Genomic DNA, 16343 nt, shown 5'->3' with positions numbered 1-16343 from the left:
ACTCGGACAAGTTCGAAGTCTGATGATGAAGAAAATTTCAAACTGTTTGAGATCGAAATGGGGTCATAAAGAAACATTATTCAAAATCTTGAGCAATTGGTACGAGTAGTAGAAATATTAAAAATGGCAGAAGAGAAGATGGCTGATAAGTGCAGCTCGCGGGTTGCGGACGTGCGTACTGAGTACCCCGTGAAGACGCCACAATATGATTAAGCTGACATATGTGAGCGTTCACCTAAGAATTAGTAAGAGATTTTAACCTTTCACATATAATACAATTCTCGAAATTGTCCGATGTTTAGGGGATGACCTTTCCTCCTAATTCTTAGGTAATGCGGCCCCTAACTCTTATCATGCATTTCGCGGGCGTGCGGCCTCGCATAAAATAATAAGTGGCGCTACAACCTTTTTCGGTCTGGGCCTCGGATTTCTGTATCTGTTTCATGATCATTTGTTAACCTAATAGGCAAGTAGGTGATCAGCCTCCTGTGCCTGACGAACGCCGTCGACTTTTTGGATACTAGGCAAGCCGGTTTCTTCACGATGTTTTCCTTCACTGTTCGAGTGAATGTTAAATGCGCACATAGAAAGAAAGTCCATTGGTGCACAGCCGGGGATCGAACCTACAACCTCAGGGATGAGAGTCGCACGCTGAAGCACAGACACTTTAATGGTGCAGCCTCGCAACCGCAACATAAAAGATATGCGGAAAGCTTTTGAGTTAGTACTTGATAGCATTTCGATAACAAACAAGTTCAGTTGCAGAATTCCTCTTTTCGTTTAGGAAATCCGACTTTTCCTCCTAATGTGCCCCCCTTCCAGTCCGCTGACACTTGATATTTCATATATGAAGTTCAATTGTGGCATGCAATGTATGTTTCTTTATAGTTACATATACAAAGTTATAAGTACACAAAAACACGAAGCGGTTTGAATGAAAGCCGACAACAGGTGACTTGATCACTTGACGTTGCGCAAATGTGGTCTCCCTGAATCTTCTCGTTAAGTTTCATCGTCGGACCTCGAGGCTGTATACGTAATTCCACCTGAATCGCCTCGGCATTCGTTGAGCTTCTTAAGGCACTTTTTGCCGCGTTTTCTTGTATATTGTGTATTCATACATTTTCAATACAATTGACACTTGACAGTGGCGCTACAACCTTTTTTTTGGATATGGGCCTCAGATTTATAAATCGGTTCCGTTATCGAATAGGCATGTAGGTAATCAGCCTTCTGTGCCTAACACACTGACTTTTTGGGTTTAAATCCTGCCGGTTTTATCACGTTTTCCATAGGTGCACAACGAGGAACGAATCTACGCCCCAGGGATGAGAGTCGCACGTTGAATATGATATCTTTTAATATATTTGACGCGAGTATAATAAAATATTAATGACCATGCTTTTCTCTACATTTAATTTATGTAATCATTTTTGAAAATTATCCGGATGCGATCTTTCTTTCGAAAGATGTCGTACCTACACATGCTTTGCATTCAAGTCAAGTCAAAGTCAAAAATCATTTATTCATGTAGTATGTTTATTTACACAATGTACACTTATGAACGTCAAAAAAATTAAGTCTCAAACCATCGATGAATGACTTGACGTACTTACGTTCATAAATTATCACTGATTGATGTTGATTTCAGAAATTGTAAGAAAAGAAATTTATTCCACATTAAAATTGATACCCTTGAATGAATACAGCACCTTATAAAACTTATAAATTATTCTAATTATGTATTTTTACCTAAATGAAAAAAAGCGGGAAGCAACAATGTTACGCTTTTTATATCACATTATCGCCTTTTCCTCATCATTAGCGTCTCGTCCATGTGTTGCCCACTTTGAGTTACTGATAACCGACAATTCCCCTATTACGTAACGATAAATAGGTTTTTATAGTAAAAAAGAAAGTTAAAGAAAATGTCGAGAGGTCTTTTACACTTGAAAGGGGTAAAAAAGGCATCGTCAGTCTTAATAGTAATACTTAATGGTAATATAGTAATGGTATTCGTGTGTCCAACATGCGTTGCGACATGACAGCTACGGATTTTGAAAGATTTTTGAAGTGAAACTTCTTTACCGGGGTTGGAAAAAAATTTAGTGTAACATTTTTCGTTACGCGTCATCTTTTTGAAGTGAAACTTCTTTATCGACGTATGGGAGAAATTTTGTAGCATATCGTCACGTTTTTCGGTTACGCGCCATGTTGCTTTTTGAAGTCAAACTTCTTTATCGGCGTTGGAAAAAAAATGACCGTCACATTTTTCGGTTACGCGCCATCTTTTTCTTGTCCGTACCACGGTTGATCCGAAGAGATTCGAAGTCATTAATAACAAAAATATATAATAACGATAACAATGATAGTAATAATTCTATTACAATTAATGAAATTCTATAATAATCTTCGTAGTAATAAGGTAAAATGAAATATTTGTATTCATGTCTATGATAATAAAGGCCTTTTGTTAAACTTTATCTAATTTAACGAATTTCTGTAAAGTTGCATATAGTAGATCATTTTTCGAAAAATAAGATCATAAAGAAGTTTCACTTCTTACGTGTGTACACCTAGTACACGCACAATGCTTTTTTATACACGTGTCTTTACTAAGAAGACATTACGATCTAGCCTAACATAAGACTAATAAGTAATTTAAGTCTAAACTAATTTACTAATAAAGATATTTAACATAAGAAAGTGTCCATTAAAGCAGTTGTCCCACCAATGACGAGAAAACGTCGTACGTTAGTCGCTTTTTTTTCTTTTTGTGTTTATTTCATAATTCTAACTTCATATTTATTATATTTAAACGGTACAAAGTTTGTGGGTCATTTTTTGACATTTTAAACACAGTTTAGACCCGCCTGTTGTCTACCAAAATGTTTAGGAATTCAAAATTAAACAATATATTAACAATTACATAGAGATAATTTACATATTGTTTGAGACTTGTACTCATAGTAACTGATTGTTGACTATCTAGTATTACCAAGCACCAACATTAATATTGACACAACATATTATGTGTCTTATTTACACAGCAATACACAATGTTTGATAGCACTTACGATTACTCTTATTAGCTTTTCGCATCTATGAATTACTTTATTACGATATTAAAATAGTATTATTATTTATTTAATTAATTATATATATACATTGACCGCGCCTTTAGTAATCTGAAACCCTTTTTATTGTTTTCTGGTGACATGTTTATTGTTTGTTTAGCTGTCACTCCAAGATTGTTTGGCTGTACTGAAAATGCGATGCTGGAAAGCAACTCGAATCTTGGACAATTTTTGGTTAAAGTTGTTTTTGTGTATGTTTAATTATTTTTTTTACACACGCTTTACACTTTACTACACTACTAAATAATAATAGGCTCTAAATTAATTCTTTTACAGTCAATTTTTTATATAATCTAGAAGTTTACTAATATTAAATAATAAAATTTTGATCTGATAAGTCGCGTTGGGTGTATTCTTTTCTATTTTCTTTTGGACAGTAAATAATTATCGTATTTCCCTATATCTTTTGACATTCATTTGACCTTGTGTGAAGTCAGCGCCTATTACAAAGTACTCTCAAAGCCAGAAGGCTCGTAAGTTCGTTGCCTAACAGACTCTAAGTCGAATTGGTTCGGAAATAGTTGAGTAGGTAGCTGGTTCCAAATAGTGGTGCGCGGCAAAGTTGTTATTTAGGACTAATCGAACAATGAAAATACATTTTTTTAAATAGAAAAGTAATTAAAATTGAATATTTTTATATACTAAGCTTATCTGAACCAACACATGGGCAAACTAGTTCACTTATTTTGATAAATATCTTGTCATGTCAATTGGATAATATTAATTCTACTCTTTAGCGTTGTTATAAATAACAGGCCATTAATCTTAGGTAAGCAACATTTAGGTAATGATCTAAATGATTGGGCCGTGTGCCAGCATCCGTGCTGTTCTTTTCTTTGTTATATATTGAGTGACAATGAGGACGTATTATTCGTCTGGTTTATAAATATTCACTCACCATTCTTACGATACGCTACGATTATTGCGTTATACCTTGATTTTCTATGAAATTAACAAAAGAAAATGTGAGTTTCTTTTGTTTTTACTTTTTTTAAACAATAAACGTGTTAATCCTTTCAAATATAAAGGATCCAAATTTGTATTTGAAGTACTTCAACTATATAAGATAGAGGCTTTTAAGAAAAGAGCGTACCATTCCCTGAAAGGTCGGCAACACACCCGTTAGCCAGCGTTACAGTTAGTTGTCCATGGTCCATCAATAAATTTAAAGTACATAAAAATATAGGTGTGTAAAATATTAACTTTTGTATTCAATTAAAAACTTTGATTCACTGGCAATATTTATTGTTTACTATAGAAATAGACACGAGCCACATGTCCAGTTTTCTGGTTAACCTTTTAAAATGCCAAGCATTTGAACCCCTTCTCATCTTTATATCCTATAGCTCCTACAATACACGAATAGACGATAAGTCCATTTAAGGTACACCAAAGGTCAAGAAACGTAACTTTTGATCGGGTGACTTTGAATGGAAACAATGGCTACTTTACCATTATCCCGATCATATTCGTTATTTTGTATTTGACGCAAAAGTCTAATCTAATCGTAGATAGAGTGTAGAACTAGATGAGCTTCTAAAATAACAATAATAACTAAAGAGAGAAGGCATTAACGTGAAATACTTAAGTGCGAGCGAAACAGAGTATCAGTTTTTCTGTCTCTATTTGCGTATCGGGTTTTATTTGTTTACCACCGAGCCTTTGGTGGTAAACGAGTTTTCACCGCTTACTGATAAATAGCTTATTTTATTATATTAGTAGCTTATTTTGTCACGACTCAGTAACTTTGTTCAATAATTATTCATTCGAATGTGTATTTTGGTCAATAATAAGCAATCTTCAATGAATTAAAACTGTAAATATGTCATATGTCGATCATTCGCTATCTCACACGCTGTATTCTGATGCCTGGTCTATACCATAGTCCGTCTACGAATCTAATCTAGTTTAGCTGTCAAAGGAGTTTACAGTGTCACATACTTTTCTTCGAGCGTCGCTGTCATGGATATTAATGTTTAAAGAACTTTATTTCTCATTACAAAAAGGAATGTATTTTATTTACATGAGCAATTTAATATACGAACGAGATACACGTCGCCATCAGCCGTTCCAATTTTAGTCTACTAGGCTCATTCTGATATGTATTTTTAATGCCCTTTTGAATTGGTTAAACGCGCTAATATTACGAATTTTAGACGGTTATTGATTAAATAATTGCACACCCTCATACTGAATAGACTTCTTCAAGTAATTTGTACGCGGCTTCGCCAAGATAAGCAAACTCGCTCGACGAGTAATGCGTGTAGTGGTGTGTTTGATTTTTTTAAATGATAAGCTACTATGGAGAGAGTTATTTAATTTTTTTTTAAATTAAGATCCAGGTGCTATAAACATATAGCTGTTGTTTAATCGTCATAATTTTGGTTTATTGGTAGATTTTATTAGTCTGTGAAATGTTTTGTCTAAATACATACATTTATTTTGTAGTGTTTGTATGTTAGAAATTTTCGCCTGTTATGTTATTGTGATGTAAATATATTAATATTATATACCGTGCGTTGAAAACACTGCACCATTTGACTTACACATACATACGTCGAAGGACACGTCTGTCAGACACAGAAGGCTGATCACCTACGCCTATTAATAAAAAAAAATAAACGGACTTATATACTTAAGGCGGGGTACTGTCAAATGTCATCTGGGTGTCTTAGATACCATTAAGAGGCGGGCTTAGCGGATTCGATCCGTCGTCTATAATTCGTTGAATGTCGTTGAATCTCACCTGACTTTGACCATCGCCGTTCAGTGGCCTGCCTTTCAGTCTTCTTTAAGTTGCACTCCATCCATGGAACTACACAATCTGATTCCGTCATCCCCTTTCAAACAACCCTCATCTAAACACGCTGGAGTTTCACTCCTTTGTTGCCATTTGGTTCGTCGTTTCTTATAAAAACAGCAAAGGAGTGGAACTCCTTGCCCCTTCCATTTTCCCTAGAGAGTATAATACGGGTTCATTTAAGCAGCAGTTAATTAGGCGTCTTCTGGACAGGCTTGTTCTCCGATAGGCCACATCTTACTCATTAAAAAAAATTAAAAAAAAGGTCGACTGGTTTAAGCTGTCAGACCATTTTTGGTTACGTAAAAAAGAAGTTATAATGTTTTATGTCGCGATACGGAATTGAACTTTTTTAATAAATATAGCTAAATACGAGTGACTAATTTCTTGTCTATGACATTGCAACAGGATATTACACTAGTAAGACTTCTAACCAATGCGTTCCTTGCTATGAGCCAATTCCAATAGGTATTAGTTGACAGTTGACACATAAAACTGTGGAAAACTACATCAAAGTACTTACTAGGATAATATCAATACGCGCAATAGTTTTAATATAAACTTACAATTAAACAACAATTTGTGAAGAAAAAGAGTGCGTACAAAGTACACATGTCAGAAGTGTAACTTCTTTGTTAAACTAATTTTTAACTCTTGTTCATATATTTTATGCAAACGTTAGATTTCCGAGACACTAAGTCGGGAAAAAGGAAGATATGTAAGGAATTTCATGAATTTTACTGTCATTACAATATTAAAAGTGTCGAAAATTAATACAAATGCACATCTTCGTGACGATTTGTAAAAAAAATTACACTCATCTAAAGAAGTTTCACTTCAAAAAGCCAAGAAAGTTTTGGTATTGACTCAAAATTACTCAATGTTTGCTAAGCAACAGCTCGTTAGAATTCTATTGAGATCACCATTAGATTGGCCAGAAAATGTACTTCGGTGTATCTATAAAATCTGTGTACCTACTGGAAATATAGCTGCCAGTAGCGGTAATAATTCCGATGTTTTTATATGCATTCTCTCAATATCAGTAGCCCTGATGTTGCGCTGTACAAAAACTCAATATTCAGAGTTAAAAGCGTCTACACACACAGTCTAGTTCTTTCTTTTCCATTATACGCGACTAGATTGTGTCCTCACTGCCAAAGATAAATCTTGATTACTATGTTTTTGTTGTTATCAATAAACAAAAGTGAACCTTGAACCATTTACAGTTAAATAAAAAGCAATAAAGAATTATTTATCGCTTATCAAACAACGATTCTTTTACTGAATAATTACGATAAGGCTTACAAACAAAATCTTTGTTGCTACATTTTAATAAACAATCCATTGAGTAGGAGACTTAGTGAGTACTTTTATTCTTTGATGTGGCATTTTCATGTACTTTAAACTTGAAACATACTTGACTACTTTTTTGTAGAATTCTATATTTCCTTAGGCATAATGATCGTTTATTACAAATAAGGGTTGGACTGATTAATATTTTCATGTATTAGCGTCTTTTAATAGATGGTTTTAATTTTGTATTGTACAAAGTAATTGTATTGAGTCGGTGGTTTATTACTTTACAGAATACTCCTACTAATATTATAAACGCGAAGGTTTGTAAGTGTGGATGGATCTTTGTTACTCTTTCACGTAAAAACTACTGAATGGATTTTAATGAAACTTTACAATAATATAGCTTATACATCAGAGTAACTACAGGCTACAATTTTTGAAGACATTGTGTGAATTGTCCAAAATATCAAGATAGCAGGAAAAAATCTACCATCTGCGAGCAATTCTGGCGTGCGCTGCGAAAACCGCTAGAGTTACACCTACGTAATGTATGATGGAAATGTTTATCTTAAATAGTCCTACAAAAAAGACCGCCAAAGACTACATAGATCTTTAACTTATGTGTAAGCCATTATAGCCAAATAGAGAACTATAACTACAATAAAAATTGATTATTTATTTCAAATGCACATTTGGTAGTATAAATTAATCCCTAAATGAAAATAGATTTATCGCTTCTAGTATTTAAAGTAGATAAAATATGTCTTTTACACTACATCATTTGGACAAATATTATTTTAATCCTGCGTAGACGAAGTCGCGGGCACCAGCTACTATAATCTAAATCATAGTATGTTACATTTGAAAACAACTGTGTTTTGTATGTAATAGCAGGTTTGTTAGGAGCGCGACAAATGCATATAAAAGTAATTCTTCAAATAGCTTTTTATGTTGTGTGACGTTGTTATAAATTCGTTTATTCGAATTCGATCCAATTCTTTTTTTTTAATAACTTTATTCATATAGGTAACCAAGTACACTTATGATCGTCAACAGAAAAGATGTAATAAATTAAATTAAATTGATTATAAATTAACATTTACTACCGGTTCGCAAATCAAGGGCGTAGAGCGGGCAAGAAGAACTGGCAAGAAACTCTCCGCCACTCTTTTTAATCGCCACGTTTCTAGTCATACAAATTGTTTGTAAGGCAGAGCAGCCGTAAATATTTGAACTGGAGCAAATCAATCCCAAGGATATAAATATCCTAGATAAATTATCCTAAATTTAAATAATCGTCAATTTTATAAAAAGCTTTATTGACTTAGGGTCTGTTTCACAATGTATGGATAAAGTACCAAATAGCTATGCAACACATAAATTATTTGGAAGATAAATTGTGCTATTTGACATTCATCGGACTCATAACTTATGACGGACTTTATGTGACGAATAGCGCTATCTGACAGTCGTGAAACGCAACAATAGTGTTTATCCTACCAATAAGTAATAAATAGCTTATTTGGAACTTATGTAGAACTTATCCGTACATTGTGAACCCTTAGGGTAGAAAGATAAGAGCATATCAATTCCTAAAAGGACGACAACGCATGCACACTCTCTGGCATTGAGAGTGTCCATGGGCTTCACTTAACCTGGGCCTGCCCGTAAAAATCCCTGGAGAAATCGTATTTAAAACGTTTATTGCCGCGTTTTTGATTTGGATTTAAAAAACAAAAAAAAAGTCACTAAACTAAATAACAGTATTTTCTGTTTAGTTAGATAACTAGTTAGATAACTAGATATATATAGATCACTTTTGAGAAAAGACTAGTTATAATTCATTAAAGTACATTCAAGTTTAAAAGTCCTTTTTTTGTCTTTAAATATAACCGCTTTTTTTGAAAAGCCTTCTTACAAAGAAAACAGGTTTGGTGATTTGTATTGCATTCATTACAACTGCACTGATTGCGTCCCGGATTACCATTATCTACAATCTTAATGTATAATAAAATACTTCGAGTTAATAATTTCATTATTTCTAAATATTTTAACACAAATACTTGTGTCTAAAAAAAAATCTTAAAATCTTCGGTTTTGGTAACATACAAAACCGTTAACCCGGCTCAAGGGTCACCAGAGTCACGTTCTCTGGCGGCCACTTGAGTAATTCTTCTCTGGCGCGTCCAAGCCGCGGGGGTGGGCATTGAATGTTCTAGTAGGCTCGGGACATCTCAATGGCCGAGTTCAGGGAAGGACCCAGCACCACGGGGTATAACGCGGTCCCCTGCCTAGGGTTACAGGTGAAGACCTTAACGGCGGTGAAGGCGTAGATCTAGAAGATCACATCGGTGACATCGGCGGAAGAGGCAAGCTCAGCTGTAGGAGCTTAATACGACAGCCTGGCGCTAGGCAGCAGTAGGGCCAGTACGATATCGAGGCCAGAGATGGGCTCATATCGAGAATTACCGGCGGTGCTAGGATGGCGGTACGGCGGTAATCTGCGATGACGGAAGGCAACGGGAAACCACCGTCATAATACTCCCTAGTTGATCAGCTCTGATCATTAAGCATGGATAGCACAAATATAGCCACGGCCCTGAGTCTCCGGCGTCCCTTAAATGGGTCAGGGGTGCGAAGAATCTCCGGAGGGGATCACGAACAAAAACAACGACACAGGCTAAAAATTGGAACATGGAACGTAAGGAGTCTTAAACAGCATGGGAAACTACATAATGTCATCAAAGAAATGAGGCGCCTAGAAATTGGGGTGTTGGGTATTAGTGATACTAAATGAAGAGAAGACTTAAACCCAACAATCTCGGTGGCAGGTACTACTTTAGAGAGAGTTAATCTGCACCTCCGAAGTAGGATGCTTCAATGTTACATCTGGCCAGTTGTAATGTATGGTTGCGAGGCTTGGACCTTGAAGGAGGCAACCATTAAGAAACTTGACGCCTTTGAAATGTGGTGTTACCGAAGAATGCTGAGGATAAGCTGGGTCCATAGAGTCACGAACGAAGAAGTTCTACGGCGCGTCAAACGATCCCGAGAACTCACGTTGAGCATTAAAAAGAAGAAGATAAGTTACTTGGGACATGTGTTTCGACACGAAAGGTACCGACTTCTTCAAGTAATCATGATGGGCAAGGTCGAGGGGAAAAGACGCGCTGGCAGAAGGAGGAAGTCGTGGCTCCGCAATATTAGAGAATGGACGGGAGTGGCCAGCGTAGAACAGCTGATGCGCTTGGCGAAAAATAAGAAGGAGTTTGACGAGCTGACCGCCAACCTCCAGTAGTGGAGAGGCACTTTAAGAAGAAGACTTGTGTTTAAGGAGACAATGTGTGCGAAAGCCTTTTTTAACCCAAAAGTAGGTTTACTTCCTGGCCAGGCCCTTAAATAATAACAATAATGCTGATAATCATTATTTATACGGAAATAGCTGCATTGATTGTGCACGCTCTATCCCCTGTGATCGCTTTGAGTATATTTAATAATGTAGTAATGTAGTATTTTTATTTATTTTATTTAATGCCCTTTAATAGGCCGCATTTCCCTTAACATCAGTTGGAATTGTGTCCAACGAAGTATGTGATAACATCGTGAGGAAACCGGCTTGCCTTAGAACCTAAAAAGTCGACGGCGTGTGTCAGGCACAGGAGGCTGATCACCTATTTGACTAATGATCATGAAACAAGAAGAAATCTGAGGCCCAGTCCTAAAAAGGTTGATTTATTTTTAATGTAATATTAAAATCGATTCAAAATAACTTAAGAAAATTCAAAAACATTTAACATCTCAGATTGATTTGAATGAACGAAGTGTCAAATGATTCGAATCAGCAGAGGTTTTATAGGTTTTCATACTTGTTAATTAATGATAAATACTTGGCATTCTCCTATATAAGGTCAAACTAAGAAGATATTATTATTTTATAAGATAGGGCAGATGATGGACACCCATTTGTACTGGTCTTTGAGGGGGGGTCAAGTTTTCTTCCAAATTAGTCGTATCTCCCATCGAAGACCTTCAACTGGAACCTTTCCACAGTTCGCTTATTCGCAAAAGAAATTGCTTAGACTTTCAGCCACGAATGTGGTTTTTAATAGAATTTAGGGCATAATTAGAGTTTATAGTTTCGATTGGATACAACAATTTTAAGGCATAAATTGCCTGTACATATAATAACATAAACATAACATTTATTACTAACGAAACACACACGCAGAAACACACAAGATAATAATAATAATAAAAAAATAAGATAAATTTTAAGTGTGTGTGTTTTAAATGGCCCTGGCTCAGCATTATGCTGTGGAGCAGACGTGTTCCATTCGCGCTGGTCATTCTGCCAGAGACCACAACAATTTGATCTCATGATGACGAACTAGGATTGAAAGGGAAGTAAGCAAGTTTAGGAGGTATTTAATAACTGTAATACATGAGTATAAGAGACATTATAGTATTTATAAAAATATACTCAAAGCGATCACAGGCGATAGAGCGTGCACAATCAATGCAGCTATTTCCGTATAAATAATGATTATCAGTAAACGAGGAAGACGGTTACATACTGCCGTTACATTAGAAATATGTGTGGAATGTCAGTATTTATATACGCAAATACTGAATTATCATATGTAAAACGTGTATTTTCCGTGCATTAACGATTATTAATTACGATTTAATCATTTTACTAAAGAGCGCGCGATTCAATACTGGTGTCGAATTACGGCAGTTAACCAATGGTTTAGAAACAAGACGCGCGCGAACTGTGACTCCCCTGTCAAAACCGCTAACGTTTCAACGAAACGAAAGTCAGACAGCCTCAAAACTATAACCAACTCTTAGTATAAAGACTTTCACAACTAAGCGTTTTTTAAGGCAGTTTTTGCCGCGCACCACCACTATGTGGAACCTGTTACCCACTGGAGTAATTCGGAATCAATTCGACTTAGGGTCCTTCAAGAAAAGAGCGTATCATTTCTTAAAAGGCCGGCAACGTACTCGCGAGCCCTCTGACATTGACTGCCCATGTGCGGCGCACACTAAACATCAGATGAGCCTCCTGTTTGCCCCCTTTGATTATGACAGAGATTGTAGGCTCTAATAAGCTTCTCCATTACATTGGTATTAGCTTCTAACTTTTTGTAATTCTTAATCATTTTTCTAAATATAATCACTTCTTTACACTTATTAAACCAATTAAATGTTTTTGTATGCAAGTTGTAATAGCATTTTTTTTATTAAGTAAAATCTTTCTGACACATGCTTGTGATGGTTTGTTGAACATTCGCCATACGTACAAATGCTTTTCGCACATGCCGGTGGTAGTTTAAACTACTTTAAAATCAGTTTTTTTTTATGTGTTTTAAAAATAATACCGCATAAGTCGCTGGGCATGCGGCAATTCTGATTGATGAATTGACTAATCAAGACTTTTTTTCACAATATTATAAAAAAAAAATCTAAAAAAAAATTCTATTTATTATTGTTTTTCATAATCAGGATGTTCGCCTAATGTCAAGGAGATCGAACACTTCCAAAAGACTCGCGAATGCGTTGCTGGGCTTCAAACGGCCTAATGATTCAGCCTCTAATTAAGTTGTACTTTAGATTAAATTAGTTACAAATATATATTTTTAAATCAACCTGTCTCTCCTTAGTAAAAAAAACAATGGCGCTACCCTTGGTATTGGCTACGATCAATTGCCTGACACACGCCATCGACTTTTTGGTTCCAAGGTATGCCGGTTTTCTCATGTTTTCCGACACCGTAAGTGCGAGTGATACCCACATAGATAGAAAGTCCATTGGTGCACATCGGGGATCGAACCAACTACTTCAGGGCAAGAGATTCGCTGAAGCAACAAGGCCTACACTGGTTGCACATTGTAGATTTAAAAGAATCAAAGGCATGCCGGTTTTCTGACGTTTTCACGATCATATTTTAACTTTAAATTGAGAATACTCGAAATGATAATCCATACACCTGCTCGATTGAAACCGCGGGAAGTCAGTAATTGTAATAAAGGTTAACAACACCTGTCTAATAATATCAAAAGCAGAAAATATAATTCGTTTGGTTAATTTATTATTGATATTTTGTACCGTTAAAAATGTTTCTTACAAACGCTGTCATGACGATGAGAGATTGAGTTCCAGAGAATGACTGTAGAGCGTGATAATGCATGTAAGTGCGTGCTCCTATTTCACCATACCTCCTGCTGATAGAGGACAAATCTTTGTTTTTAATTTATGTTATTATTATTAATTACTTAAAATGGGATATGGTGTAATGGTTGCAGTTCCTTACAAACATTTTGTAAAACAAAAAAATTGCAATTAAAAAGGGTGGCGGAGAGTTTATTGCCAGTTCTTCTCTCCCGTTCTACGCCCTAGATTTCAGAACTGGCAGTAAATATAAAATTAGAACCATTCAAATGTATTTCTTTACTGACATGTCATAAGTGTACATTATGTTACCTATGAATGATTGATTAAATGAGTTTTTACTTTACCTTACTGCATACAAAGGTAGCATAAAAAGTCATTGACAGCATCTAATATTGAATTATATCAAAACAAGTCCTCCGCCGCGTCTCTCTGTCAGTTCATCTTTTACTGCAGTTTTCACTTATATCTACATAGAAAGAAGAATTACCCTTGCCGCTAGACAAAAAATAGTTTATCACCTAAGCGGTTATTTATCTTAGAAGGCAGTCTGATATGTTAGTTAGCTGTGTTTTTATATATATTACAATTTATATATATGATTGTATAATTTCCCATAAATACAGTCTAACTTCTTCCCGCGATTTAAGTTCAAAAGTCTAAAAATAAAGTGCGTGACTAAAAGCGGCTACTTTTAAAAATCGAACGATCCCACAGATACTTGTTAAAAATCGATTTAATTAACCAGAAATCTCATAAATTGACACCTAATTCGCATATGAATCAAATTCAAACGATGCCCTTTCATTACAAACGCACGATTTTGAGTTATAGCCTCCTTATTAGCCCTGAGGCATGATTAGGGGTGTTTAGTATACGTGCAACCGTTTCTGATTGTACCTCTGAGTTATGAGGAGAAAATACAAATAGATTCACGGGAATAACATACAATGTAAGATTTATTATCTGTTAGGTACTGCGCACACAAGGTAACGAAATTGAAACTCGACGATTTTGTTGTTTTGATTTGGGGTCATTTATCTGGGAGAACGGTCTATTTTGTTTTGAACAAAGCAAAGCAATTGAAACACATGTTAACAGTGAAAGGGACAATAATAAAAAATAACATGAAAAAGAAAATGTGCACATGAATTACGATGATTTCAGATCAGTTAGTACGAAAGTTAGGGATACTATGTGGACAGAATATCAGTATATTTATTGGGAGTAGCACAATCCCTGAACTTCAACATTAGTACTGTTTTCAATAGATAGTTTTTGTATCGCAGGTTTATATATTTTATCTAAATTCAGTGGAATACAACGATTTTTGAAGAGTCACGAGTGCGAAGCGGGTTATAATTATTAGCCGGCTTACAATGTATGTAATGAGTGAGTGGTGATCCTAAATGTTTACATCGAAATCGATTGCATTTCGCCTGTGGGCATTAAATACTCATGATTCAATTCTCTTAATAAATACGAATTTGTGTACAATGTTGCAAGACACTTAATTGAAGCTACTGCAAAAAATTGAGAATTTAAAAAGTTCTCATGTACTTTTAATAATATTAGAATATTAGTTTTATTTAAATAGTAACACATACTGTAGATATCGAAGTGTGAAAACTACAAATAAATAAATAACAGAAAAACAATAACTAACCATAAAATAAAATAACTAAAATATACCTTAGTTATTATATTTTAAGTCCCTTTAGGCAATGTTCCGAAGATACTGGCAGCGTTCCCCCTTAATATAACCCTTTCTATTTAAACATTGTCTATGGTAGGTACTTAGGAAGAACTTTTGGATTCGCTCCAAAAACCTCTTTATAAATATTAAAATTTGTACGACAGACAAATACAAAATTTCGCTTTCCCGCTTAAGACACGTCTTCTATCTTATATCTATTAAGCATTTAATTACATTTAACCAATGTTTCGGGTTTTATCTGTGACACTAATTATGAGGATATTGATATTTTCCACCTCACCAAAGACGATGTGAGGAAATATTTGAAGAGGCGAGAAGACTTTGACTTGGTTTAGAAGTAACAATCCAATTTCTTTTGTTTGAAATATTAAGTATTAATTGTCGTTTTCTTTCATTTTTTTATGGTTTTGTGTATTAATGTACTTCTTATGTTTTCTGTTTCATATATACCTATTATTTATCTATGTATATTGTCTAAGTGTTTTCTTTTATGATATAATTAATTAATTTATCGCGAAGTTCTCATTAAGCTTGGCAATTGTTGAATTATTTATAATTTCAAAATATTAATTTATTTGTAATTTTTCAGCAAACTGGGTGGTCCGGCAGTGGCAGCTGTATGAACGGTCTCTTTGTTCACTGCTGGAGCTACAAGCACGCAAGCGGCCAAGCGTGTGCCGGCTACCACGGTGCGTGATCACCCCGGAGTACGCGCCGCACTGGTTGCCGCTACCGCTGACTGCAAGGCATTCCCCGCCTCCTGCGCACTTGTAGCATAACGACACGGCACCGCAACTGGTAAGTAAAGTAATTATTTATTGATGATATTAACGCCATTGCTCCCTAACATAACATATACTTCTTTTATTATATATATTCGCTTTATATTAGCTTCACCTGTATGTATGTATGTAACCGACTGCTTCGGACTCGATTTTGATCCACTTTTAACGGACATAGAGCAAGATCCCAGGGCCGCCAGACGTCACGTATTTTCTGACGGATGAAATGTGGACGATTGGGTAGTGTTAGTATGTACTATGATCGTATGCCTACCTGCTAGCTTGGTCAAACGGCCAATTTCCAGGTATCAGGTAATCAAGGTACACAAAAACATTACTTACTTCACGTAAATTCTCATGGCTGATTTTTATATATGTTTTCGAGGGTATAGTTAAAAATAAATTGTCAATACTCCCAGACACTTTCCGTCGGCCAT

The 16343-nt window shown here is 35.4% G+C and overlaps 1 protein-coding gene across 2 annotated transcripts in view; it reads left to right on the top strand.

The window, feature by feature from the left end:
• LOC125062535 (protein doublesex-like) overlaps positions 1-16343 on the top strand; it is a 146685-nt gene that overhangs the window by 89958 nt on the left and 40384 nt on the right. Inside the window, exon 5 of one of the 2 annotated variants that reach the window (XR_007119450.1) lies at positions 15714-15841. Coding sequence is in view for 1 of the 2 variants with exons in the window: in XM_047668938.1 (XP_047524894.1) it covers positions 15714-15898 (185 nt within the window). In the remaining variant the exon portion in view is untranslated. Of the gene's footprint in view, positions 1-15713; positions 15923-16343 lie in introns of those variants that run through there. The other variant, XM_047668938.1, reaches the window with a different exon arrangement.

Source organism: Pieris napi, chromosome 1, assembly GCF_905475465.1.
Source record: "Pieris napi chromosome 1, ilPieNapi1.2, whole genome shotgun sequence".
Classification (NCBI taxonomy): Eukaryota; Metazoa; Arthropoda; class Insecta; order Lepidoptera; family Pieridae; genus Pieris; species Pieris napi.
This window is presented reverse-complemented; position numbering and strand designations above follow the sequence as displayed.